The sequence below is a fragment of the Sorex fumeus genome, unplaced genomic scaffold (assembly GCF_029834395.1).
Source record: "Sorex fumeus unplaced genomic scaffold, SorFum_2.1 ptg000093l, whole genome shotgun sequence".
NCBI classification, from domain to species: domain Eukaryota; kingdom Metazoa; phylum Chordata; class Mammalia; order Eulipotyphla; family Soricidae; genus Sorex; species Sorex fumeus.
In genome coordinates, this window is record NW_026606150.1 from 8,736,308 (window position 1) to 8,760,646 (window position 24,339).

At 58.9% G+C, this 24,339-nt stretch overlaps 1 protein-coding gene and 2 non-coding genes across 3 annotated transcripts; all 3 read left to right on the forward strand.

Annotated features, from left to right (window-relative positions):
* NAP1L4 (nucleosome assembly protein 1 like 4) lies at window positions 1–24,077 on the forward strand. Its single transcript, XM_056132022.1, has 15 exons — window positions 1–120; window positions 8,975–9,005; window positions 9,759–9,817; window positions 11,262–11,361; window positions 13,285–13,426; window positions 13,973–14,059; window positions 14,564–14,695; window positions 17,134–17,205; window positions 18,652–18,791; window positions 19,505–19,650; window positions 20,755–20,777; window positions 20,908–21,027; window positions 22,006–22,035; window positions 22,541–22,597; window positions 23,562–24,077. Exons 2-15 carry the CDS (start codon window positions 8,992–8,994, stop codon window positions 23,598–23,600), a joined length of 1,161 nt encoding a protein of 386 aa, XP_055987997.1. The 5' UTR covers window positions 1–120; window positions 8,975–8,991; the 3' UTR covers window positions 23,601–24,077.
* On the forward strand, window positions 15,996–16,119 carry LOC130040085 (small nucleolar RNA SNORA54). The gene has a single exon (XR_008794982.1). It is a non-coding gene; the product is annotated as a small nucleolar RNA SNORA54 (small nucleolar RNA).
* On the forward strand, window positions 17,340–17,463 carry LOC130040084 (small nucleolar RNA SNORA54). The gene has a single exon (XR_008794981.1). It is a non-coding gene; the product is annotated as a small nucleolar RNA SNORA54 (small nucleolar RNA).
* Window positions 24,078–24,339: the final 262 nt, after the last annotated feature.

Sequence of the window (24,339 nt, forward strand, 5' to 3'; positions counted from 1 at the left end):
GCGCCGGCCAATGGGCGGCCGCGTTGTTGGCGGCCACGGCGGCGCAGCCCCCGGAGCGAGCGCAGGCACCACCGCCAGTGCGGCAGGAGGCGTGAGGAGCGGACGCGCGGCTCCGAGCGGGTAACGGGCGGGCGCGCGGGCCGGGGCGGGCCGGGCTGGGCCGGGCCGGCGGCTCGGGCGGCGGCGGCGGCGCGGGCGGGCGGGCGGGCGGGCGGGGTCCGCGCCCGGGGTCGGAGGCCGCGCCCGCCCGCCGGGCCGGGGCCGCGCTGAGGGGCGGCGCGTGCGGCCGCCGCGCGCCCTTTGTTCGCGCCGGGGGGCGCGCGGGGTGGTGGCCGGGACCCCCGCCCGCCCGCCCGCCCGCCCGCCCGCCGCCAAGGTGACCCGGCGGGACGGCGGCCGCGGGGCCGGGCGCGGCGACCCCCGTCGCGCGGGCCGCCCTCGGCGTGGGCGCCTGGGCCCGGCCGCCCCCCGGCCCCGCGGGGGCGGTTGGGCCGCGCGACCCACGGACGCGGCGCCGCGAGGACGTGACCTCGGCTGCCCCCCCCGGGCGGAGGACGGGGCGCCCGGCGCCCGCCCGCCCGCCCGCCCGCACCACCACGTGGCCCCCGGCCGAGGCTGCGGCGCGCGGCCCCCTCCCCAAACGCGGGTGGGGAATGGGAGGGAGCGAGTCCGTCAGTTAGTCAGTCAGTCAGTCAGTCAGTCAGAGCCGAGCGAGGCGCGTCTTCGCGCTGTGTGCGCCCGGGCTGTCGGGTGCTCGCCGTCACGCCCGCCGTCCCTGGCTGCCTCTCCTTTTATTTTATTTGTTTTTTACCCCCTTTTTAAAAATCGAATCGTGCGTGGACCGCACGGTCGCAAAGTTATTGGATCGCGTTCCAGACGTGCAGTTACTCCTTACTCTAGGGCTCTCCCATGCAGTTACTCCTTACTCCAGCGCTCTCCCGTGCAGTTACTCCTTACTCCAGCGCTCTCCCGTGCAGTTACTCCTTACTCCAGCGCTCTCCCGTGCAGTTACTCCTTACTCTAGGGCTCTCCCATGCAGTTACTCCTTACTCTAGGGCTCTCCCGTGCAGTTACTCCTTACTCCAGCGCTCTCCCATGCAGTTACTCCTTACTCTAGGGCTCTCCCGTGCAGTTACTCCTTACTCTAGGGCTCTCCCGTGCAGTTACTCCTTACTCCAGCGCTCTCCCGTGCAGTTACTCCTTACTCCAGGGCTCTCCCGAGCAGTTACTCCAGCGCGCTCTCATGCAGTTACTCCTTACTCCAGCGCTTGCTCTCTGATCACCGGCGTCCACTTCCCGCCTCCTGGCCCAGGCCTCTCTCCAGCCTGCCTTGGAGGAACTTTCTTTTTTTATTTTTTATTTTTTGGTTTGCAATACTGTTACTAAAAGGAATCTCTTTTACAACTGTGTGTTTTCCTCTCTGCTGCCGGCAAGGGTAAAGTTGTTTGAAACTTCTTTTTTTTTTTTGTAAGCTCCCTTTTGACTTGCAGAAATTTCGCCGCGGGTGACCTCGTTATCTTTGTTTTGGAAGAAGAGCCCTGGGCGGGAAGGTGCTCTAACTTCCCAAGACCTTCCCTGAGCGAACTATCTGGAACCCGCGATCTGCAGCACCTGGCTGGGAACTGCAGCTGAGGCTGGGAACTGCAGCTGGGTCTCGAGTAAGAAAGATGGGCCTCGTTTGGCTGTTCTGAGCAGGCCGAGCGGAGAAGCGGAAAGTGTCAGATAAGGCCGGAAGTGGGGCAGGAAATTGCCCCCCTGGCCTTCGCTTACTTTCCAGCTTGTTTCTTCTCTTTGTTTTTTTCTTTTCTCGCTCTGGGCAGCACTAGCGGCACACTGGGCTGACTCCTGGCTCTGTTCTCGGGAATCCTCCCGGCGGGGCTGGGGACCCTACGGGACGCCAGCGAGGGAACCGGGTCTGCCCCCCGCCTCCCCCTGTAGCCTGTTTCTCTCCTGAGTAGGTACTGCTAACGCATATGATGCTTTTGGAGACCTGTCTTTGAATACTGAGCAACTGAAAAACCTTAGTCAGAGGTAGTGAGAATTCCCCATTTCGGTCTGTGTGTGCGAAGCAAGATTTTATTGAATGAAACTTGTGTGAGAGGAAAGGGGAAATACGGGCTCCGGAGTGGAGAGATGATCGCAGGGACCGCGAGAGACCGTGCTCAGGGAGAATGGGCGCCTGTTCCATTCTTCAGCATTTTCTCTTATTTCGTGGTTTTGTCGTCACCCCCGTGGTGCTCAGGGCCCACTCCTCGAGGCTTGGGGGACCGTAAGGGGTGCCAGAAATCGGACCCACATCAGCTGCGTGCTAGGCAAGCTCCCTACACTCTCGACCCCAGGCGGTATGTTCTTGCTGTTAAAAAAAAAAAACTACACAGGATTGCTTTGTGACCTGTGCCTTCCATCTTGACTGTTGTGTGGCCTTAAACGTCCTCCTGCGAGCCCAACTCTTGTGACTTATGGTTTTAGTTTTTAATTTTGGGACGCGTCTAGCAGTGCTCAGGGCTGCCCCTGGCTCTTTGCTTGGGGGTTGCTTCTGGATGTGCTCAGGGAACCCTGCGGGTGGGACCAGGGCCTCCTGCCTGCGTAGATAGTAGTGAGCTCCCTGCTGGCCCGGGCTGTTCAGGGAGTGCTTCGATGTAGTGCAGAGCCAGCAGTGCTGCAGTCCTCTGAGCTACCTTCCCCAGGCCTGGGCTCTCGAAAAGAGTATGGAGCAGTTGTTGTAGTTACTATTATTCCAAAAGCCTGTTCAGAAACAAATTTTGTGGTCGAAGGCTGAGCTGTACCTTCTGGTTTGGTTTGGGGCTCCGCGGGGGTGGGCTCTCGGTGACCCAGGGTGCAGGGCTCACACCCAGGCAGCCTAGTGCAAGGCAAGCGCCCCAGTGGCTGTGCTATCTCCCGCCCGCCTGCAGTGCTTTTATCTGCGTGGAACACTTGTGAGAATGCAGTTGGAAGCAGAAAGATTACTTTCTCCCAAAATGCTCTGCAGCACTCTTGGATGTCCTTCCTGTGCCACGCATAGTTGTGGGCCCCGGAAAGGTGATGGGGTGCCTTTGAGAGAGGGAAGGAACTGCGCAGTGACAGGGCCTTGGAGTATAGGCTTAGGAAATGCTCAGATGTTTGCCTCACTCAGTCATATGCTAATGACCATGGAGTGAAGGAAGTGGAGGGAGAAGTGGCCAGTGGAGGACCTCCTGGCCTGGTGGACGTGTGGATGGGCAGTGGTTTCTCCTGTCAGGTGCCTGGGGCCTCTGTCTGGTGATGCACAGGCAGCTTGGAGGTGAGCACCGTGTCTGCAGGAGCTGGGCTGAGTGCGAGGCTCCAGCCCACGGACCCCAGTGGGAAAGAGAGGTGTCTCACTCAGATTGTGTTGACGTGCTGATGGGAAGCTTTCCGTGTGTGCGTGTGTCCACGTCTGTGTGTATCTGCATATGTAGTTGTGTGTGTGTGTGTGTGTATAGTGTGTACCTGTTGTTCTTGTGACCATACCCAGTAGTGCCCAGGGCCACCTCTGCTCTGGGGAACCCTTGGCAGCGCCTGGATCGTGGAGCCAGGACTGTGGTGCCAGGCAAGCTGGCAAGCAGCTTCATCTTGACAGTGGGCCACGCCTGGCGGTGCTCAGGACTTTCTTGGGGTCACTCCTGGAGGGCTCTGGGGATTGAACCTGGGTTGGCCGCATGCAAGGCAAGTGCCTTCACTGCTCTACTGCCCTCCAGCCCCCACTCTGCATTTTGTTTGTTTGGGGGCCATACTTGGCAGTGCTCAGGGATTACTCCGGGCTCTGCTCTCAGCAGTTACTCCTGGCGGTACTGGGGGATCATCTGGGAGGCCGAGGATTGAACCTGCCTTCACCATAGTTCACCACATGCAGGGCAAGTGCTTTACAGCATAAATGACGGGAGTAAAAGGGGGGTGGGTATAAATGACTGAAATCAGTTGGAGCACAATTTCAGGACTACCTGAGTTTAGGGCCCCAGATAATTCTTTCAGTTGCTAAATGAAGGAGAACGTTTTAATTATTGCAAAAACTTGTTTCATTGTCTTGTAAATTTAGAGAGATGGTGCAGGGGTTAGGGCTCCAGGTTCAGTCCTGCCACCTTGTGCTGCCCTGCCTGTCCCAGCCCTGCCCCGCACCGCCAGGTTTGGGAGCCAATCTTGGTCCTGGAGCGGCACCTTAGGTGGCCTGAGCACCAGCTGGGAGCCCCCCACCCCTAAATTTGCTGGCTTTTCATTGAAGATACCTTTGCTTACCTGCTGGCCTATTGAATTCACCAGAATCAAGCTGAACCCTCTGCTCCACTAAATACAGACTCCCTGTTGGGGCACGATGAGGTGAAGAGCAGCTCCGGGCTTCGTGCTCGGCCTGGTGTGCTGCGTGGGGTTGGGGGGGTAACCTCGATCTCCTCCCAAGTAGGTGTGGTGTGGTCGTCAGCCAGAACTTAAGATCTGGTGCTCCCGGGGCTTGGGTCTGAGCCCCAGGACCTGCCGTCACTTCGCCCTGGGCGCTGTGTTTATGTGCCCGCAGTGGCTGCCCGCTGCGCACAGGAACTGCCTCCCCGAGTGGGTAGGAATCTGGAACTAGGGAAACTGTAAAGTCTGGATTGCATTTGACTTTCATCACTCATTAGCTCCAGAAAAGGCACTGAGGAGCTTGGACGGAAGACAGATGATCCATATATAAAAAATGGATTACCTGAAGGTTGAGAATATTCCCTAACTTGTCTTTTGTTGTCTCAGAAGTAGCCCAGTTTAGGGACCTGAGAGAGTACGGCAGGGAGGGCCTTTCTTTGCCTCGCGAGTGACCGCCCAGGTCAGGTCTGATCCCGGCACTCCCTCTGGCCCCTGAGCACTGCGAGGTGAGACCCCAAAACAAAGCAGCCCAGTTCCTGGGGCTGGAGCGATAGCACAGCAGGTAAGGTGCTTGCCTTGCATGCATCTGACCCAGGAGTGATCCCTGAGCTCACTCAGAGCAGGGTAATCCTGAGCCGGGTGTTAACCTGAAACCAAAAAAATAAAAATGGAATGAGTCACTCTAATCACATGTTAAATGTATACAAGCAAAAGTTGGGATTTCTTAAATTTTAATCTATATTATCTTTGGGTTTTTGGATCACAACCAGTGGTGCTCAGGGCTTGCTCCAGACTGCATGCAGGCAATCGTTTCAGGTAGGGTGCTTGCCTTTGACACAGCTGACCTGGGTTTGATCTCAGGCACCCCATAGGTCCCCTGAGCACCGCTGGGTATGACCCCCAAACCAGAAAGAAAGCAAACTGGAGGCCAGAAAGGCAGTAAAGTGAGTAGGGCATTTGCCTTGTATATGGCCGACCCAGGTTTGATCCCCGGGACCCCGTATGGTCCCCTGAGCACTGCCAGGAATTCCTGAGTGCAGAGCCAGGGGTAAGACTTGAAGCATCTCTGAGTGTGCCCCAACACCCCTCTCCTGAAAAAATCAGAAATAGAGTTCAGTACTTAGCTGGCGGGGAAGAGAACATGACCTCGAAGACAGGCTTCTCCTTACACTCCAGATGCGCTGCCCCAACTGGGGGAAACCCCCCTGCAGGGTTTGTGGTGGCAGAGGCCTGTGTTTACACTCTCCTCCAGAGGAAGAAATAAAGTTGCGCTAGAAAATCAGCTAAAAATGTAATACTTTCACCTGTGGGCGCAATTTTGGGAGTAGGTGGTAAATGAATTTAGAGATAGTTCTGCGAGGCGTCGGAAAACGGATGCGGAACGTTTACTGACGTTACGGTGGGGTTTCCTGTGGTTCCAGCTTTGGAAGTGGAAGTAGATTGGTTTGTGTTGAGCATCCTGAGAGCTGCGTGGGCGAGGCTCGTGGGCACCACCAACCCCAGCACAAAGCCGGGAGCGCTCTCGGCGCTGCTGGGGGTCACCCCTACGCCAGGAAACGGGGGAAACCCAAGGCTTTTGGGGTTTGCAGTGCGGGCGGGGGTGGGGGGGAATCCAAGCCGGGCTTTGGCCCTACCAGTCAGGCCGGTTCTGACCGCGCCTACATCCCAGTCCTGGTTCCGGTCAAGGGCCCCTCTGTTCTCCAGCGCCTCTCTGCAGGCTCTTTGCTTAAGATGCCTTGCACCTTTGAGTGTGTTTTCCTTGTAGAAATGGGAAGAGCCTGGAGATTTAGGGCTGTCCGGTCATGGTTTTGACAGTGTAGGACAGAGCTGAGGAGTGGGGTTCAGGTTCGCCCTCTGTGGCCCCCGCCAGGCGTGATCCCTGAGCACCACCAGCAGTAGTAGGTTCGAAAAAAGAAGTGAAATCGTCTAGTCGGCGTCTCAACATTCCTGTGTTGGTACTTCTTTTCCTTTCTTTTTTTTTTTTTTTTTTTTTGCTTTTTTGGGTCACACCTGGCGATGCACAGGGGTTACTCCTGGCTCTCCACTCGGGAATTATCCCTGACGGTGTTCAGGGGACCATATGGGATGCTGGGAATCGAACCCGGGTCGGCAGCGTGCAAGGCAAACGCCCTACCCGCTGTGCTATCACTCCAGCCCCTGGTACTTATTTTTCAAACCTGCAAGTTTGATTGTTCCATGTAACTTTTTCTTAGTGAAGCAACATAGTTTTCATGGAAAGAGACTGCCGGTAAGATAGCAGGGAAGTGTTCAGGAGAGCATTTTGGCAGCGGTGTGGCTTGCCAGATAAAATGTAAGTTTCTGGTGGGCCAGAGCCGTAGCACAGAAATAGGGTGTATTTGGGGGGGAGGGTCACACCTGGCGATACACAGGTCTTACTCCTGGCTCTGCACTCAGAAATAACCCCTGGTGGTGCTTAGGGGCCCACATGGGATGCTGGGAATCAAACCTGGGTCGGCCGCGTGCAAGGCAAACGCCCTCCCCGCTGAGCTCTTGCTCTAGCCCGGAATAGGGTGTTTCCTCACACGTGGCCGACCCAGGCTCCATTCCCAACATCCCATATGGTCCCCGCGCCAGGAGAAAAACCCCAAAAAAAGTAAGTTTAGAGAAGAAGGATGGAGAGGGGTCGAGAAGAAGTATGAAGAGGGATCGAGTGTGAAATAGCATGGGGGGGGGGGAGAAGCAGGGGGAGAAGCAGAGGGAGAAGACAGGAGTAAATAGAGATGTTGGAATAAGTTGCCACTGACACCACCACCAGCAGCAAAAAAGTAAGTTTACAGTGATGAAGCCTGACACTCCAGCTTGTTTTTGTCACCAAACTGCATTAGTTTCCGGGACCCAGCAGAGAGCCCCGAGGTTAAGGTGCTTTCTCAGCCTGGATACGCCCCAGGTAGCCCCTGCTCCCTGTCGTCGCGGGGAAGGGGCCTGTGACCCCACCCCAACGCCTCGTCTCAGCAGTGCATTCGCGGGCCTCATGGTGAACCCACTCAGTGCCTGCATGAGTGGGGCAGGCTGGAAGCCACGGGCTGGCTTGGTTTCCTGCCTGGAGTGGCCGCTCCATGAGGCCGCTGCCCTGTGGGAGTGTCCATCCCGGCCTCACAGGGGCTTTCTAGGTTCTGCATCAGGAAACGGGCTGGCGGGTAGGAAGTGATGCCCCTGCGCACTACTAGATGCAGCCCCAGAAGCCAAAACAAAGAGACCCGAAGCACCAGCAGAACAGGACAAGCCCCGCCTGTCCTTCACCCGCCCCTTGCCCCTAGGCCCTCCGTGAGGAAGTCAGGCCCCAGCCTTTGAGGCATCTCCTGCTTGGTGTTGTTGCCACACTCAGCAGTGCTCAGGATTCAGTCCTGGCTCTGTGCTCAGGGATCACTATAGGTGAGGCTTGGGGGGCCATATGGGGTGCCAGGGATTTTATTTTTCAATTTATTTGGGGGGTCACACCTGGCGATGCACAGGGGTTACTCCTGGCGGTGCTCAGGGGACCATATGGGATGCTGGGAATCGAACCCGGGTTGGCCACGTGCAAGGTAAACACCCTTCCCGCTGTGCTTTTATTCCAGCCCCTATTTTTAAGTTTAATTTGGGGGTCGGTGCTGGGGATTTAAACCAGGTCTGCTCCGTGCAAGGCAAGCAAACGCCTTACCACTGTGCTGTTGATTCTGGCCCATGAGGCATCTCTTTGGTCTCTCAGCATTATTTTTTCTTTCTTGTTTAGACTTATTTTGGGGGCTGGAGCAATAGGACAGCGAGTAGGGTGTTTGCCTTGCACGTGGCCGACCCAGGTTTGATTCCCAGCATCCCATATGAGCTCCATCAGGGGTAATTCCTGAGTGCAGAGCCAGGAGTAACCCCTGTGCATCACCAGGAGTGACACAAAAAGCAAAAAAAAAGTTATTTTGTTTTTTGTTCCTGTTCTGATACCACCAGTGTTTTGTTTTGAGAATTTTGAGTTTAGCTTAAGTGCTTTATCATCAGGTCACCAGATGTGATGAAACGGCATGGTTCTGCAGTGTCAGTTGAGTGCTCTCCGTCTCTGGGTGTGGCATGGGGTGCGTCAGTCACAGGAAGGCGGCCCCTCAACGTGGGGGGGGGCGGGGGAACGTTCCTTCAGCCCCTGCTGCACCCGTGTGGTAGGTCGGGGTGGGCATTTTCACTGTCTCCACGGAGGGTTTCCCAGGGGGCTGGGGGACTGCAGAATCCTGCCTGAGGCAGCAGCCGTGTGGGGCCGGGCAGGTGGAGGCTGAGTGAGTGGAGTGGCCGGCGTAGGGAGAGGCCAGGAAGTGTCATTGGAGATGTCATGAAAGTTCCTGGAGGGGCCCCCGAGTGTGCCTGGAAAGCCGGGCTGCCAGGGGAACTTTCTCTCAGAGTGCAGAGTGCATTGCACGGATCCTGAATGGGCACCGAATGGCGGTGTGGGGCGTGGGGTGCTGTTTGGACCCGTGTTTGTTTCCCAGTAACTGATGCCCCGTGAGAGAGAAGCTGGCGTTAGATTAGGTTCTATCTTCTAAAAGAGAAAATGGAATCTAGAGAAATCGCGAGCCACTGTCATCTTTTCACAATTCTGATGCTAAGTAATGCTCAATGTTCTCTCTCTCTTAATTTATAGGAGCTAAAAACATTCAGATGGCAGATAACAGGTAAGCCAGAAGGCCTTTCTCCGGCGGGGTGGGGGGTTCTGGCTGGTGGCACTTCTGGGAGAAGGGATTTGGGCCACATCTGGCAATGTTCAGGGTCACTCCTGGCGCTGCTCAGGGGAATCAGACGGGACGCGGGGGGTCAAACCCGAGCCAGCATTGTGCAGGGCAGATGTCCTCCCTGCTGTCCTGTCTCCGCCGGGTGACGCTGTTTGCAGACACAAGGCCATTGCGGAGCCTGCTTTGCTCTGGGTGTGAGGGTGCAGCCCAGCTGTCAGGCCACGACCCAGTCTGAGGCAGAGTTCACTTCCTGGGTTTGCTGTTCGGGGTGGGAAGGGGCTCGACCCACAGTGCTCGGGGCTGTATGCTCTGCTCCTGATGCCACCTGTGGCATGCTTCCGCCCCCTGATGTGATGTTGGCCTTTTGCCCTGCTGGCGTGTCAGCCTCTGTCCCCAGTGAGGTCCCACGGGCGACCGTGCTCATAGGCCTGTGGTGAGACATAGCTGTTAGCTCAGTGCAGCCCCCGACCCACTCGCACGTGAGCCTTGGCTTCTGGTGAAGGGACGTGTTTCTCGGCATCCCTGATGCTACAGCTATTTGGGTGAAGTTGGTTTTCGAGACTGGCACCTTGCGCAGCCGCTGTGGGCCTGTGTCCAATGGCAAGAGAAAAAAAAAATCTCTCAGGTCACCCTTGTCACTCCCTGAGTCTGACAGCCCTCCCCAGGGACGCCTCTGAGCCTTTCACCCTGTTTCAGTTTTTCAGATGGTGCTCCTTCGGATTCTGTGGAAGCTGCAAAAAATGCAAGTAATACAGGTCAGTCCCCTGCATTTGAGAGAGGAGTTTGGGGAGCGTGTGCAGACAGGCCCTTGCGCTGGGAACATTGACCGGGACGAGGAATCCTGAGGAAGATCAGTGATTAGTGAAAGGGACTCTTTGTGTCATCAGCTTTGTGCAGGCAGATGCCTCCCTGCCCAGCGTCCCCTGCCTGAGCACCTCTTGTCCCCTGATCCTCCTACGGCAGGGGATCGCTGACTGGGGGTCGAACCCAGGGCAGCCTGTGCGAGGCCATTGCCCTACCTGCTGTCCTATCGCTCCGACCCCGTTTGAATCCTTTTGAGACATGTTCTTTGTGTGTTTTCAGAAGGCCAGCAGTGCTCTTTCTCTTGCTGCCTGCATTTGGTCGTGTCGGGCTGCTTCCCCCACCCCGGGGGCCAGGCTGGTCGCTATCAATTGTAGTTTGTTCCAATCTCCACTCCCCTTCTGCGAGCCCAGGCTCCCTCCTATCTTACAGTCTCCGTTTATATAGCAATCACGTAAAGACCACTGCTCCAGGAGATTAACTCAAGGATAAAATCTCATCTAAAGAGATTACCCCAGATTACTAGGAGATCCGCTCAAGGTGGGATCCCAGTGAGGGTGTGTTCTTTCCTTAGCTAGTAATCCACTTAGATGGTTGTAGTAAATCTAATATTTCTAGCAATGCCATTCTGTATGATGAGCACAGCAAGAGATAGAAACGTACAGTTTGGTTCTTCCTGAGGACATCTCACTATATATTCCAGACCACAGTCCTCAGGCCAAGTTAGTCTAACTAACCCCAGCAGGGTTCTAGTCTCGTCATTACTTTTGGATCGTGGCAGCATTTGTCCATGATCATGCCCTCAGCTTATAGTTGCGTATTATGGCGCTTTGGCCAGGCCCATTTCGATGCCAGGGTAGCTCACAGCTTGCCCTGGGTCCATTCAGTCCCTTGTCGGGATCCTGCTTTTGGTGTGCTAGAAACTAAGGGCAACTGAGTCAAGAAAGCAGATGCCCAGGAATAAATATTATTCGGAGTCAATCAACTCCCAAGTTACAAAAACAAAATATTAACTGTCTTCCTGTGTCCATACAGAGAGGACATTGCTTTAAGGTAAACTATGTAGGAGACTGTAACTTACCAGTTCAGTGTCCTAAGAAGGATCTGATCTAAGCTAACAGAATCTGACTAGGGGGAAAAGCTGATTAATTGGCTAGGGAGGAGAGCACAGAAAAGAGTTGACAGATAAATACAGAGGGCTGGCAGTGACTCAGAGCACTGTGATGCGTGTAACCTAAGCTCCCTGTGGCAAGGGAGAAGGGACAAACCGGTGTTATCCTACAGTTCCTAAGGAGCCCCTTGCCGTGGCTAGACTTCGGTTGCTGAGCCAAGCTGCTGGGTAGGCGGGACGCCTTGCTCTCGGCAGCCTGTGAGCGGTGCTGCTCTCTCTCTCCATAGAAAAGCTCACAGATCAGGTGATGCAGAACCCCCAGGTGTTGGCGGCGCTGCAGGAGCGACTGGACACGGTCTCCCACACGCCTTCAAGCTACATTGAGACGTGAGTATGCCAGAAGGAAGTGGGTGTGGTGTGTTGCAGGGTGATGCCGAGACAGGTGCGGGCAGGGCGCCATCCTGTGGCAGGTGGAGGACATTGCAGACGGAGGCGGAAGCACCGCCACCTCCAGACCTAGGGAAGCCCCTTTGGGCCAGGCGGGGCAGGGCTGGGCGCCCGAGGTGCGGGGGATGGGGGAGGCCAGTGGTGAGGTGCAGGGGCCAGGAGAATGGGGAGGTTCGGTCAGGGCGGTTTCCGACTCTGGCTATGAAACTGGGCAGACAGGGCAGCATTGGCCACAGGGGAGGGGGTGGGCAGCTCTGTGGGACCCTGAGCTCCGGGTTGGGTGTGCTCTGTGTGCCTCTGGGGGCAGGGACGCCAGTGCTGCCTGTACCCCATGCAGAAAGGAAGTGCATTGGCCCACCTCCCCCCAGTCCCAGACAGACACTGCTGCGGAGGTTTAGCGGGGGACTTTGACCCCACGTGACCCTGGATTTGATGAGCTCTGGGATTCCAGGCTCTTCCAGGGCTTTCTGCAGTGTAAACCAGCAGTTTCTAAAGCTCTTCTGTGTGCCGGGGAGAAGGCGGCCTGCACACATTGCTGGCTCTGCTGGCCTCCGGGTCTGTGCTGAGTTAGCAGCCTGGGGCCAGGGGCTGGGAAACAGATCAGTGGAGGGTTTTCCTTTGTTGAGTTTGGGTTTGGTGCCTGGGGCTTACTCCTGACTGCATTTAGGGATGTCCCCAGCTGGGCGGGCTGGGGACAGGGTGAGGTGCTGGGGATCAAGTCCAGTCTGCAAGCGCCTTCCCTGCTCTAACATCTTCCAGGCCCTAAAATCAGTTTTCTTGTGATTTCTCAGTTAACTGCAAAATCTCAAACTGGCTGCAAAGGCACCCAAGGCAGGGCTGGGAGATTTTGTTGGTTTTGGATCGTACCCAGCAATGCTCAGGGGGTTATTCCTGCCTCTGCATTCAGGAATTACTGCTAGCAGTCCTCGGGGACCATATGGGATGCCGGGATCCAACCTGGGTTGGTCGTGTGGAAGGCAAATGTCCTCCAGCTCCCATGGTTTTTAAAATTTCTTCAACGGTCACTTGAACAGTGGCTGCTTTCTTCAGAACCCGTATGCGTGTTTCACACTTGGGTGTGCTCCCGTACCCCGCCCACCTCCAGGGATGCCTCCCTCCCTCCTTGCTCCTCAGCCCACACTTCTCGTTTGTCCCTTAGGTGGAATTTTGTTGGGGGTTGTGGTCACACCTGCTGGAAGCACCCAGGGTTCTTGTTTGCTGGAAGAAGGGTCTCACTGGGGCCCAGAAGGGTCTCCAGAGGCTGAGTATAGGCTCTGCTGAGCCCCATGAAACGTGCGGCCAGTCTGTGGCTCGTTTGCCCGTAGCCTTACCCGACCTGGGGGGCCGCTCCTGGCACCTCATAAAGCTCGGCCCGTGGTGAGCCGGCGGTCTGGTGCAGTGCTTGGAGCTTGCCTGGGCCACACAGGTCTGTGTTCTTTTAGCTGTTTTGTGACCTTAAATCTCCTTTTGTGTTTCTCGTGAGTCACCTGTCTAGCTTTCCCTACCCTTCGTTACCCCTTTTGTTCTTCTGGTGTTTCTGTGTTCAGTGGTGTTTAGGAGTGTCTTCATAGCTAGGTTGTACGTTTGATGTGAACTTGACTTTATTAGTGAAGCTTGTGGGGCTCCTCACAGTACTTGGAGAATCGACGTTAACAAAGATGAAGATGGGGATCGGACGGGCAGTGGCGTGCTCAGACACTGGCCTTGCACACAGCTGACTGGGGTTTGTTCCCAGCTCCGTGTCCAGTCCCCCGAATCTGCCACGAGGACGCCCTGAGCGCTGCCAGACGTGGCCCAGAAAACAATAAGTATGAAGTGTTCTTTTTCAGGCGTGTGGATGTTTTGTTTGTGTTTTCTTCTTAGTTTACCTAAAGCAGTAAAAAGAAGAATTAATGCATTGAAACAGCTTCAGGTCAAGTGTGCTCATATAGAAGCCAAGTTCTACGAAGAAGTTCACGACTTGGAAAGGAAGTACGCGGCTTTGTACCAGCCTCTCTTCGACAAGGTAGGGAATTCGCCTGTGTCGCTCGTTCAGATTCACCCAGCAGACTGTTGAGTCTTTTTTTTTTTTTTTTTTTTTTTTTGCTTTTTGGGTCACACTTGGTTTTGCAACGGGGGTTCCTCCTGGCTCATGCACTCAGGAATCAACCCTGGTGGTGCTCAGGGGACCATATGGGATGCTGGGAATCAAACCCGGGTCGGCCGTGTGCAAGGCAAACGCCCTACCCACTGTGCTATTGCTCCAGCCCCAAATTGTTGAGTCTTGTTCCTTTTCTTGTCTGGCTTCTGGAGCCACAGTTGGCTGTGCTCAGGGGTTGGCTCTGTTCCTAGGGTTCCGTCTCTGGCTCGGGAACCATATGGATGCCGGGATCGAACCCGGGTCTGCCTAGAAGGCAAGCACCCTCCCCGCAGTATTGTTGCTCTGGCCCCGGAGTCTCATTCTTTAAGCCCTGAAATAAAAGGGCTCATAGATCCCATTGAGGTCGATGTTACTCGCAAGCGTCTCTGGGGTTCGGGATGATGCACTACCTCTGGTCTCCTTGTCACTTAGAGAAGGGAATTCATCACTGGGGACGTGGAGCCCACGGACGCCGAGTCAGAGTGGCACAGTGAGAACGAAGAGGAGGACAAGCTGGCTGTGAGTGGCCCCTGGGCTGGGGGTGGGTTTTGTTTTTAGTTTGGGGGCATGGGGTGGCTCCAGTCTGGAGTCGGTGGGCTGTGGAGTCAGGCTTAAACCTGGGTCTCCACGTATCCCGCCTCAGCACTGGCCTAGAGAGCTGCTCCCGGCTTGAGGCGGGCGGGTCGTGCCTCAAGAGGCAGCCGGCACCTCATTGCTGCACAGGCGGCGCGCAGAACCTTATCGGCGTGTGTCCCTGTCCCCGTCCATCCACACAGGCACGCTGACTGCCCAGTTCCGGTCCCTGTCTGTCCATTTGGGCATGCTACTGCCCGGTCCCTGTCCCCATCTGTCCACACGGGCACGTGGCGTTGGCGTCTCGTCAAGGCCCTGGACGTGCGCACCGTGGTCTCCGGTGCCGGTTCGGAGGGGAGGCTGCTGCCTGGGGAGGAGTCAGTTCCGGTGGTCTGGGAGGTTGTTGGGTGCACTTGTGGATTTCTCCTGGTTCTTCTTTTTAACTCTAAGGGAGATGTGAAAAACAAAGTCGTCATAGCGGAGAAGGAAGCGGCGGAGGCAGAGGAGCCCAACCCCAGGGGCATCCCCGAGTTCTGGTTCACCATCTTCAGAAACGTGGACATGCTCAGTGAGTTGGTCCAGGTGAGCGCGAGCATCGTCCGTGTGAATGCTCCTGGGCGCCGGCAGGGCCTGTGGATGGAATGTCCTGTGGTCTTGGTTTGGGAGCCACACCCAGCGGTTCCCAGGGGACCGTGTGGGTGTCGGAGATTGAACCCCGGCCGCGTGCCAGGCAAACACCCCACCACTGTACTGTCACTCCGGTCACAGGTGTGTCTCTAGTTTTGGGGGGTTTTTTTTGCTTTTTGGGTCACACCTGGCAGTGCACAGGGGTTACTCCTGGCTCTGCACTCAGGAATTACGCCTGGTGGTGCTCAGGGGACCATATGGGATGCCAGGAATCAAACCCGGTTGGCCTCGTGCAAGGCAAACGCCCTACCCGTGGTGCTATCACTCCAGCCCCCAGTCGTGTATTTTGGAGGGGGTGGGTCACACTCGGTGGCACTCAGGACTCACTTCTGGCTTGCACTCAGGAATCGTTCTGCCACTGCTCGGAACCAAATAGGGTGCTGGGGATCAAACCCAGGTTGGCCTTGTGCAAGGCAAGCGCCCTGCCCACGGGCTTTCCCCAGAGGCCATCTTCCTCCTCAGCACTCAGGCCGGCAGCGCGAGCCCCAGCCACCGCGGGGCACCGTAGTTGGGGTCGCGTCCATGAAATGTTTGCCGCCTCTCCTGGAAAGCCTGCCAGGTAGATTCAGGACCCTTCCACCCGCCCCATCTTCTGCCGAGTGAGCAGGGCTGCCTGGGCTGCAGGCGAAGCCCCCATGGGACTGACGGCCTCTCTGTGCGCAGGTTCCCGCCTCGTCTCCCTGTCTCCCCTCAGGGTTTGGTTGTGCAGCTTAGCTAGCTGCACGATCCGAGTTCCCGTGAAGGGCTGTGTGGAAATCAGAGGGTAGCTGTTCTTTCTGTATTTGTCATGGATTTTAGGTTTTCTGTAATAAAAATAATAGGTCACATAAAAGATAGCAAATTTCCTTTTCCTACACAGAGTTTCTGGAATTCAGAAATAGGCCTTGCCCAAAGTCTCATTGGCTTGTCAGCATTTTTCCCCCTTGCACTTTACATAAACTCATGATGATTTGTTACGGGCATTCAATATTCCAACACCAATCCCAGCACCATTATCTCTCATTTTCCCAACCACCCTTTAAACCTGTCCCCTTAACAGGCCCTCAGTAATTTATTTTATATTGCTTGTTATAAATAATTTGCTAAAAGAATAACAAAAAACTTTCCTTAGAAGAAAACGGGCAGGGCAGCGGGCACTGAGAGGGCGCTTCCGGGGAGCCTGGGCGCCCGGTGGCTCGCCTGCCCCCTTCACGCCCAGCACTGTTCGTGACCTGCAGTCTGCCGTGGCAAGCGGGTTCCATTCCAGTGCCACAGCAAGTCCAGAGGCCCGAGACTGACTGACCCATTTGGGCTCTCGGACTGAGGCCCTGGGGACAGCTCAGTTAGTGAATAATGCATCTCTCCGTGATGCCATTAGGTCTCTGGGAGCGATCACCAAGGTGTTGCAGGTCCGGCCTTCTGTGTCTGTATTGTCAGTGGGGGTTGGCGCCTTGTGCCTTTCATCCCACCCTACCTGGTGGGCTGCTCCTGGTTTGTCAGTGCCGTAGAGTTTGAGAGTCACTCTAGACGTGCAGTTCTTAACTGGGTGGCGGCGTTGGGTGTGTGTGATGGCCTGGGCTTCCGGAAGTGCAGGGAGGTGGGGACAGTGGCCGTGCCCGACTGCCTGAGAGCCCGAGAGTTCCGGCAGGTTGGCTTCTGGCTGGGGTGCCAGGAGCTGGCTGCAGTCATGGAGCGTCTCGCCAGCATTTTCCACTGCTCACGCCGAGACCTGCTCCAACGCCTGCACAGTGCGGGGTTCCTCGGGCGGACATGGCGCTCCACAGTTGGCACAGCCCTTCGTGATTCGGTCCCTGGTGGTCTGGGCTGGGGGCGTTGCTCAGCCCCCGCCAGACTGACGGCCGCGTGAAGGCCCCCCATAATTCTCGGGATGGGGGAGGGCCACTCCTGCTCGGGTTTGGGGTTCCCGCTTAACCTGGTGGCCTTGTGCCCAGCAGGTGCCCTCCCCACCCGCCCTTTCCTCGGTCACCTTGGCCCCCATAACCTGCTTTCTTGTCTGAACTTTGTTTACACGTGAGGTGGTGAAGGTGCAGAGAGACAGCCCAGGCTCTGGGCCAGAGCCAGTGGGCACGGCCCGCCGGGCATGTCGGGTTGCCTGGGGCAGCGTTGAGGCATCGGCTTGTCCAGGGTCTGCAGGCTTAGCTGAACTGGGCCAGACTGCCCGTCATCTGTTGGGGCGTCGGGCCGTGTGAGCGGGGGTTCAGGCCAGCCTGCGAGGCTGGCTCGCAGCCATCCTTGTGCTGGTGATGAGCCAGTCGGGGTGGCTTCTGCGAGTCAGCCGTGCCCAGGACACACGCGGCCGCAACAGACCTGGGACCCTCTTTGTCTCCCAACAGGAGTATGACGAGCCTATCCTGAAGCACCTGCAGGACATCAAGGTCAAGTTCTCTGACCCCGGGCAGCCCATGGTAAGTCCTCGCTGCCCTTCTGACGGGCAGGGCAGCGGGCACTGAGAGGGCTCTTCCAGGGGGCACGGGGGCCCGGGAAGTCCGCGCTGCCGACAAGCCTGGGCGCCCGGTGGCTCGCCTCCCCCTTTCACGCCCAGCACTGTTCGTGACCTGCAGTCTGCCGTGGCAAGTGGGTTCCATTCCAGTGCCACAGCAAGTCCAGAGGCCCGAGTCCGACTGACCCATTTGGGCTCTCGGACTGAGGCCCTGGGGACAGCTCCGGGCGCGCAGGGGCAGGGCCGCCCCGCCTGTGCCTGCCTCTTCCCGAGTGTTCTCCTGGGCGTGGCATGTGCTCGGGGCTCGGCCTCCCCTGGCATGTCCCGGGCCCCTTTCTGGGAGACCTTGCTCTCACTTGCTCCCTCTCCTGGAACGGGGGCCGCAGCACCGGGGGCTTCCCAGCCTTCACCCTTAGTGAAACTGCAGCCTCGGTGCCCGTGCTCCTCCTGTCCCGGTCACAACTGACCATGGTCAGGGATAGCCCCAGGACTCACTCCCGGGCCCGCTTCCCTCGCCTCGTAGCTCAGGGTATCGGTCACTCTGGGCCCTGAGGGAAACAGCGTGTTGGTCTGCGAGGAGGCGGGGGAGTCGGATGGGACGGAGGAGAGGGTGTGGGACATGGGTGCTGGGCTCGGCCCCTGCGCCTGTCTCCCCCATTGCCGCTCTTGCTAAGGGCAGGACCTGTGGCCGGGTCCTGCTGCTGACCCTTCTGGAAGCAGGCTGGCCTTTGGGCCTGTCAGAACCCCGCGGCCCCGCCTCCCCCCTCTGGCCCTGCTCTCTGGGCAGCTTCCTGTGGCGCTGGGGAACACGGCCAGGAAACGCGGCCGTGCGTCTGTCTGCGTGTCCTCGGCAGGCGCGCCACAGGACGGGACAGCCGTAGCACTGTCGCGGCCTCCTGGCACACAGCCCTCACGGGGTGCCCGTGTGCCCACGGCCCTGGCGGCGCTCCTGATCCATGCGTGTGCCCAGGAAGGGCATGCTTCGTTCTTCCGCTTGACTGTTCACAAGCGTGACTCTTGCTTGCCTCTTGGTCTGGGGACTCTGCTCCCTAGGTGTTCTTGGTCCCCTTCCCTGCCACGCACGCTCTGAACCTGCAGGGGTTGGGGGGTGAAGGACGGGACGGCCTGGCTTCGCTTTGGGCACCCCAGCCCTGCTCCCCACTTAGGGCCGGGCCAGGCTGGGCTGGGCTGGGCTGGGCTGGGCTGGGCTGGGCTGGGCAGTGTAGTGTAGTGTCCTCCTCCTGCTCTCGACTCTCGCCCGCCAGTGGGGCTCTCCAGCAGTGATGCAGCCCGAGTTGGCGTTGAGAGGAGAGCGGGTTCCGCGGCTCGGGAAGTCACACTGAGCGCGTCCCCTTGGTCAGGCTGCGTCCTCCTGGATGTTAAGTGGTGCTCACCCGAGTTTTATCTTTAGTCTTTTGTATTAGAGTTCCACTTTGAGCCCAATGACTACTTCACCAACTCAGTCCTGACGAAGACGTACAAGATGAAGTCGGAGCCGGATAAGACTGACCCCTTTTCCTTTGAAGGCCCCGAAATAGTCGACTGTGACGGGTAAGGACATTTCAACGCCTCGTTCTGAATCCAAGCAGGAAACGCCTTAAGACTCCACGTGCAAGGTAGAAACTAGGTTAAGAAAGGAAAGTCTTGCCTCTTGAAGCCCAGTAGAGAAGGTGTGCAGGACAGTGATTCTATTGCTGGCATTTGCTTGTGCTAGGAAACGGTCATGGTCACCCAGACGTCGTGGCTGGGCCGGGCCCGGTGCCGGGGGAATGAGCGGAGCAGCCGTCTGACGGCCTGTGGATGGGGTGTTCCCATGACTGGCCCCGGGGCCCTGGTGCGTCTGCGGCAGGGATGGCCTGCGGGCTGGGATCCTCTCCCCTGCTTGATGGAAGTCCTCTCAGTGGGTGCGTGCAGGTGCCGGGTGCTCCGCCTCTCCCAGGACTGGGCCCTGAGGAAGCGCCTGGTATCGGGCAGGTGCCGCGGCAGGGTCTGGGGGTGCAGTCGTGCTTCCTGGGATCCAGGGCCAGAACGCAGGCCTTGCTCCCGGCCCACAGGGCCCACAGCCTGGAGTGGCCACGCTCTGCTGCCCGGAGGTCCTGGATGTGCGGGTGGTGGCTGCAGGCACGCAGGTGACAGGCTCGTGACCATCCTGTGCCTGGGTCTCAGGGGCCCTCTGCAGATGCCTCTGGGGTCTCGGGAGGCATCTGGCCTTCGGTGGCTTCACGGGCACGTGGCCCTCTAGTGACGCTCGCTGCCGCCCGCAGGTGCAGCATCGACTGGAAGAAGGGCAAGAACGTCACCGTGAAGACCATCAAGAAGAAGCAGAAGCACAAGGGCCGGGGCACCGTCCGCACCATCACCAAGCAGGTGCCCAACGACTCCTTCTTCAACTTCTTCAGCCCGCTCAAAGGTGCGTGTGTGGCGGCCAGACAGGCCCACTGGGGGCCCCCACACGCGGGCCTGGCCTGCCAGGCCCTGAGCCGCCCCTCCTGCACCCAACCCCCACTGTCTCCCCGCTGCCCCCTGCGGCCCCTCCGGCCCCCGTCCCCCTGCTGCCCCCTGCGGCTGCCCCTGTCCTTGGGTTCCTGGTGTTTCTGGACTTCTTGCTTACAGACGGGCCCAGCGCTGCCTTTCCGGTAGTTTGTGAGGGCAGGATCCTGAGTTGGACTTCATCCTTTGGGTCCTCAGTTACGAAACAAGGACGAGGTTGGAATTAGTAATGGCAGTTTTGCAGAGTAAATTACTCGTTAAGTCTTGGCTGACCTTTGTAGTGTTTTGGAGCCGACCCCTTTGGACCGCTGGGTTTTGTAGGGCCTCTCTCTGCTGGTTAGTAGATTAATTTGTGGGGAGCTGTGCCTTTTTTCTTTTTTCTGGGGTCATACCTGGCAGTGCTCCGGGCTCACCCCTGGTGGCTCCCGTGGGTGATGGCTTGGATGGACCAAGGTCAGCTGCATGCTGGGAGATCGCTTGGCACTGCCACAGTGGTACATCAGGCCGGGCACTTGCCTCGCACACAGCTGACCCCAGATTGATCCCCTCATACGGTCCCCTGGGTCCAGCCGGTGTGGCCCAAGAAACCAAACACACTCAAATCCTGGGTTTTAAACAGTAGCGCGCTTCAGTGGGACTGAGTTGAGAGCTTTGCAGCCCGAGGTTTGGCGGGTGGGGAAGGGGAAACTGGAGTCTGTGGTGACCTGCCTCACCCGCCAGGGCCACTTTTGGCCTCTCCTGGCAACACAGTTTGCATCGGACTCACGTTCGTTCCTCGTGGTTTCTTGAAAGCTGCTACCCAGCAGTCACTGTGGCTCCTGAGCCAGTCCCCAAAGGGGAGGTGAGGGCAAGAGAATGTGGCCTTCCCCCCAGAAGGGATCGCTGACAGGAAGGCCAGGTCAGCTGAGGGACTGCAGGCCACCACAGCCCGTCCACGAGGACTGTCCCCGTGTGTCTCCTTTCCCTGACACGCAGAGCATGGCAGGCCGGCTGTGCGCTGACCGTCTCCTCTTTTCTCTTGCAGCCTCTGGGGACGGAGAGTCACTGGTAAGGCTGTGTCCTTGTTGGGACCCGCTGCCCCGAGTAGCTGTGGCCGGGAGGCAGGGGGCTCGCTGGGGCTTCTGGGGAGGTGGGCGGGGTGCCGGGCTCGTGCTGCACTCACCGGCTATGCCCGCAGGACGAAGACTCAGAGTTCACGCTGGCCTCGGACTTTGAGATCGGCCACTTCTTCCGCGAGCGGATCGTGCCCCGCGCCGTGCTCTACTTCACAGGGGAGGCCATCGAGGACGACGACAACGTACGTACGCCTGAGTGTGCCCGGGGGGAGTGGGGGGCCACCCCAGCTGCTCGGGACGTGCAGGCAGAGGTCAGCACTCCGGCCAGCTCAGACGGTTTTCCTGCGCGGCCAGCTCAGTGATGCCAGGGTGTTGACCTGTCCAGAGACAAGCCCCCTGGAGTGACCCAGGGCTGCCCTTTCTGTCACATTTGTGCACTTGGTGGCTTCTAGGCACAAGGAAGATCATGCCCAGGGTGGCACCTCTCAGCCCTGCCAGCTCGTGCTGAGAACTAGGGGGCCTGAGCAGCAGCCCCAGTCTCCCGAGAGGGTTCCCCATCACCCCGGGCAGGTTTCGGGGTCCATGTCTCTGGAGAGCTGCTTGTGCCCCCACACCTTCACCTGTGCCAGCGAGGCCGGGGGTCGGGGCGGGTACTGCGGGCGCAGCTACGTGGGCTGGCCACGCCCCTCCCAGTGCCATGGGAACGGTCCCCCGTGCCGAAGCCGGTGGGGAGCTGGGCCTGCTGTGAGCATGCGGTTACCAGAGCCAGTGTGTCTGTCGGGAGCTGGGGGCGCTGCAGCCGAGTGCGGGTGCCTGTCTGGGTGCTGTGGGGCCCGCACCCTGCGGTGCACGGGGCTCCTCCTGGCTCTGTGCCCGGGCCAGCTGCTGCCAGCGCGTACGGGTCGTACGTGGTGCTACGTGGTGCTGGGGATCAAACCCAGGACGGCCACTTGCAAGACAAGTTCCCCGATCCCTGCGGATGCCTCTTCTGCGTCCAGGGCAGAGCACGATACTGGGATCCTGTGTGTTGCGCACTAACGCAGCAGTGGGGCTTAGTTGGGCTATTTCCAGGCAGGGGCAGCTAGCCGTGTCTGTCCCGTGCCTTTCTCTCAGGTCTCTGTCGGCAGCGTAACAGCTGGGCTGGCTGCAGAGACCTGATGGGCGGGTCTGGGCCGGTCGCTGTCGCCTGTCCGAGCCTGACCACATTCTCCTCTTTGCAGTTTGAAGAAGGTGAGGAAGGAGAAGAGGAGGTAAGCGGCTTTCCAGGGCTGTCCGCGTTCCCCGGGGTGGGCGGGCAGGTTCTGCCCTTGCCGTGGAGACAGGAGAGGGGCCCTGTTGCCCTCGCTGACCTGGGAGTGGACCAGGGTCCGCGTTGTGAGCAGGGCGAGTGCTGCCCCGTCCCTCACCCCGTGGCGCTGTGCTAATCACCAGACTGTTGGCTGTTGTGACTTTTGGTTTGGGGGTCAGCAGTGCTCAGGACGGGGTGGGGGAACCATGCTCCTTGAGCTGCCTGTCCCGGCCTGAGTGTCCGGTGATGGGCCCTCAAAGAGTTAGTGAGATGTGCTCTTTCAGTGTTCTGCTGCTTGAGGGTTTCTCTCCCAGAGGGGAGCCAGAAAGTTCCCAAGTGTCCAGGGGTGACTCGGCCGCGGTGGGTGGCAGGGATGAGTCTCGGGAGGCCCTGCCTCCTTCACTGTCTGGCTAGTGAACCCCACGGGGGCCCCGGCTCCACACTCAGCTGGTTCTCCTGCCTCACAGGAATTGGAAGGTGATGAGGAGGGAGAAGAGGAGGAGGACGCGGAGGTGAACCCCAAGGTGAGTATTTGGGGTGGGCCGATGGTGAGCCTGGCTCCATTGGAGGCCTTGCCACCTCCCGTTCTGGACTCCCCCTCAGTGCTCACCCCGGGCTGAGCTGCTCTCTGTTGGACCGGGCCGGAATGAGAGCCGTCCCGGGAGTCTGGAGTGGACATGTGTATTCCCGGTGGCCCGTGTCAGGGGTCCTGTGGGGGCATGGCCAGTCCCAGACCCCGCCCCCGCTTGCTTTGGGCCGTGGGCGCAGCTGCTCTGTGCCCGGCTGAGGGGCCGCTGCGTTGCTCCTGCCCGGCAGAGCAAAGCCCCTTCCCTGGGCTTCCACCTGGGGAAACAGGGCGGTGTCCCCTCATGTCCCCTGCCTGTTTTCCCTGAGGGCCCCCCATGCCAGTTTCCCCTAGTGGGAAGCACATGGAGCCCGGGTGCCGTCCCTGACACCCCACATGGTCCCCGCGCCCGGCCAGGAGTAAGACCTGAGCACCCGTGGTGTGGCCCCCAGAGAGCTGTGAGCAGTGTCCCATCGCGCCCGGCCCTGGCCACTCTGTGTCGCACAGCCTTTTCTCATTTCTGTGCTCGCCGCACCCAGCGGTGTCGGGCTCCCTTCTCGGGAGTACCCCCGGCCAGCTCTGGGGATGTCAGGGACCAAGGCCGACACCTCCCTGTACCCTTGTTCTGGCCCCGAGTCCTGCACGTTCGTTCCTCATCTCCGTCTTCGCCGTGGGCTTGCAGGGAAGGGGCTCGAGTCTCGTGTCGGCGTGCCACGCGCCGGCTCCACGTCCCTGGGTGTTGGCCCAGCACACAGCGCTGGCAGCTCACCTGAGGCACCTTGTCCCGCTGAGCCGGGGGCGTCGCGCCCGGCCAGCCCGAGGTGGCCCAGGGAGCACGGCGGCGTCGGCTCTGCTGTCACTTGTGTTCTGGGGGCTGTGGGCGTGAGCGGAAGGCGCGGTTTCTGACGGCGTGTGTCTTGCAGAAGGAGCCCAGCCAGCCCTCGGAGTGCAAGCAGCAGTGAGCCGCCGCAGCGCGGGGGACGCCGGCCGGCGAGCCTCGTTGTCAAGTGCATGGTTTTACTCTCGCCTTTCCTTTCTCTCGGTTATTTTGCTTAACCTGTACAGTGACGGCTTCAGTGCATTTCAGAAACAGGAGGTTGACGGCAGCCCCGCCCCGGCCAGGCTGCAACTCGGGCCTCCCCAGCCCCTGCCCGGGGCCCGTAGACCGTGTGGGAGTAGCCGCAGGCCTCACGGCCCGACCAGCTGGTGGACTCGAGCCGCCTCCACCGGGGAGGCGCCCAGCCTCGCGGGGGTCTCCTGGCCCTGTCCCAGGGCGAGGCTCCTCGTATTTATTTATCGCTTTCTGCTTGTGCGGGCTCGGGCCGCATCGGGCTTGTCTGGCTGTGAAGACGGGACTGGGGGAGCGTGGCCAGCCGGGTCCCTGCGCGCGTCCCGTCCCGCTGTGTCTGGGCGGGGCGAGGCTGCCCGGCTCACCCATTTGTAACAGACCGTGTTTCCATTTGTACAGAATAGTTAGAGTATTCTATTAAAGTTGTGGAACGTGAGCAGGGCGTGGTCTGTCTCTGGGGGCTGAGCCCCAGGGGTGCTCAGGGCGCCCTCCCTGGCCGGGGTGCTGGGTCCCTGCCTGCCCCGTGGGGGGAACCATGCTCAAGCCTGGCTGGGCCCTTCATGGCCTCCCTGCCCGTCCCCCTTTCCCACTTGGCTTCAGGGCAGCATCTGGATGTGGGGCCACACCCCAGG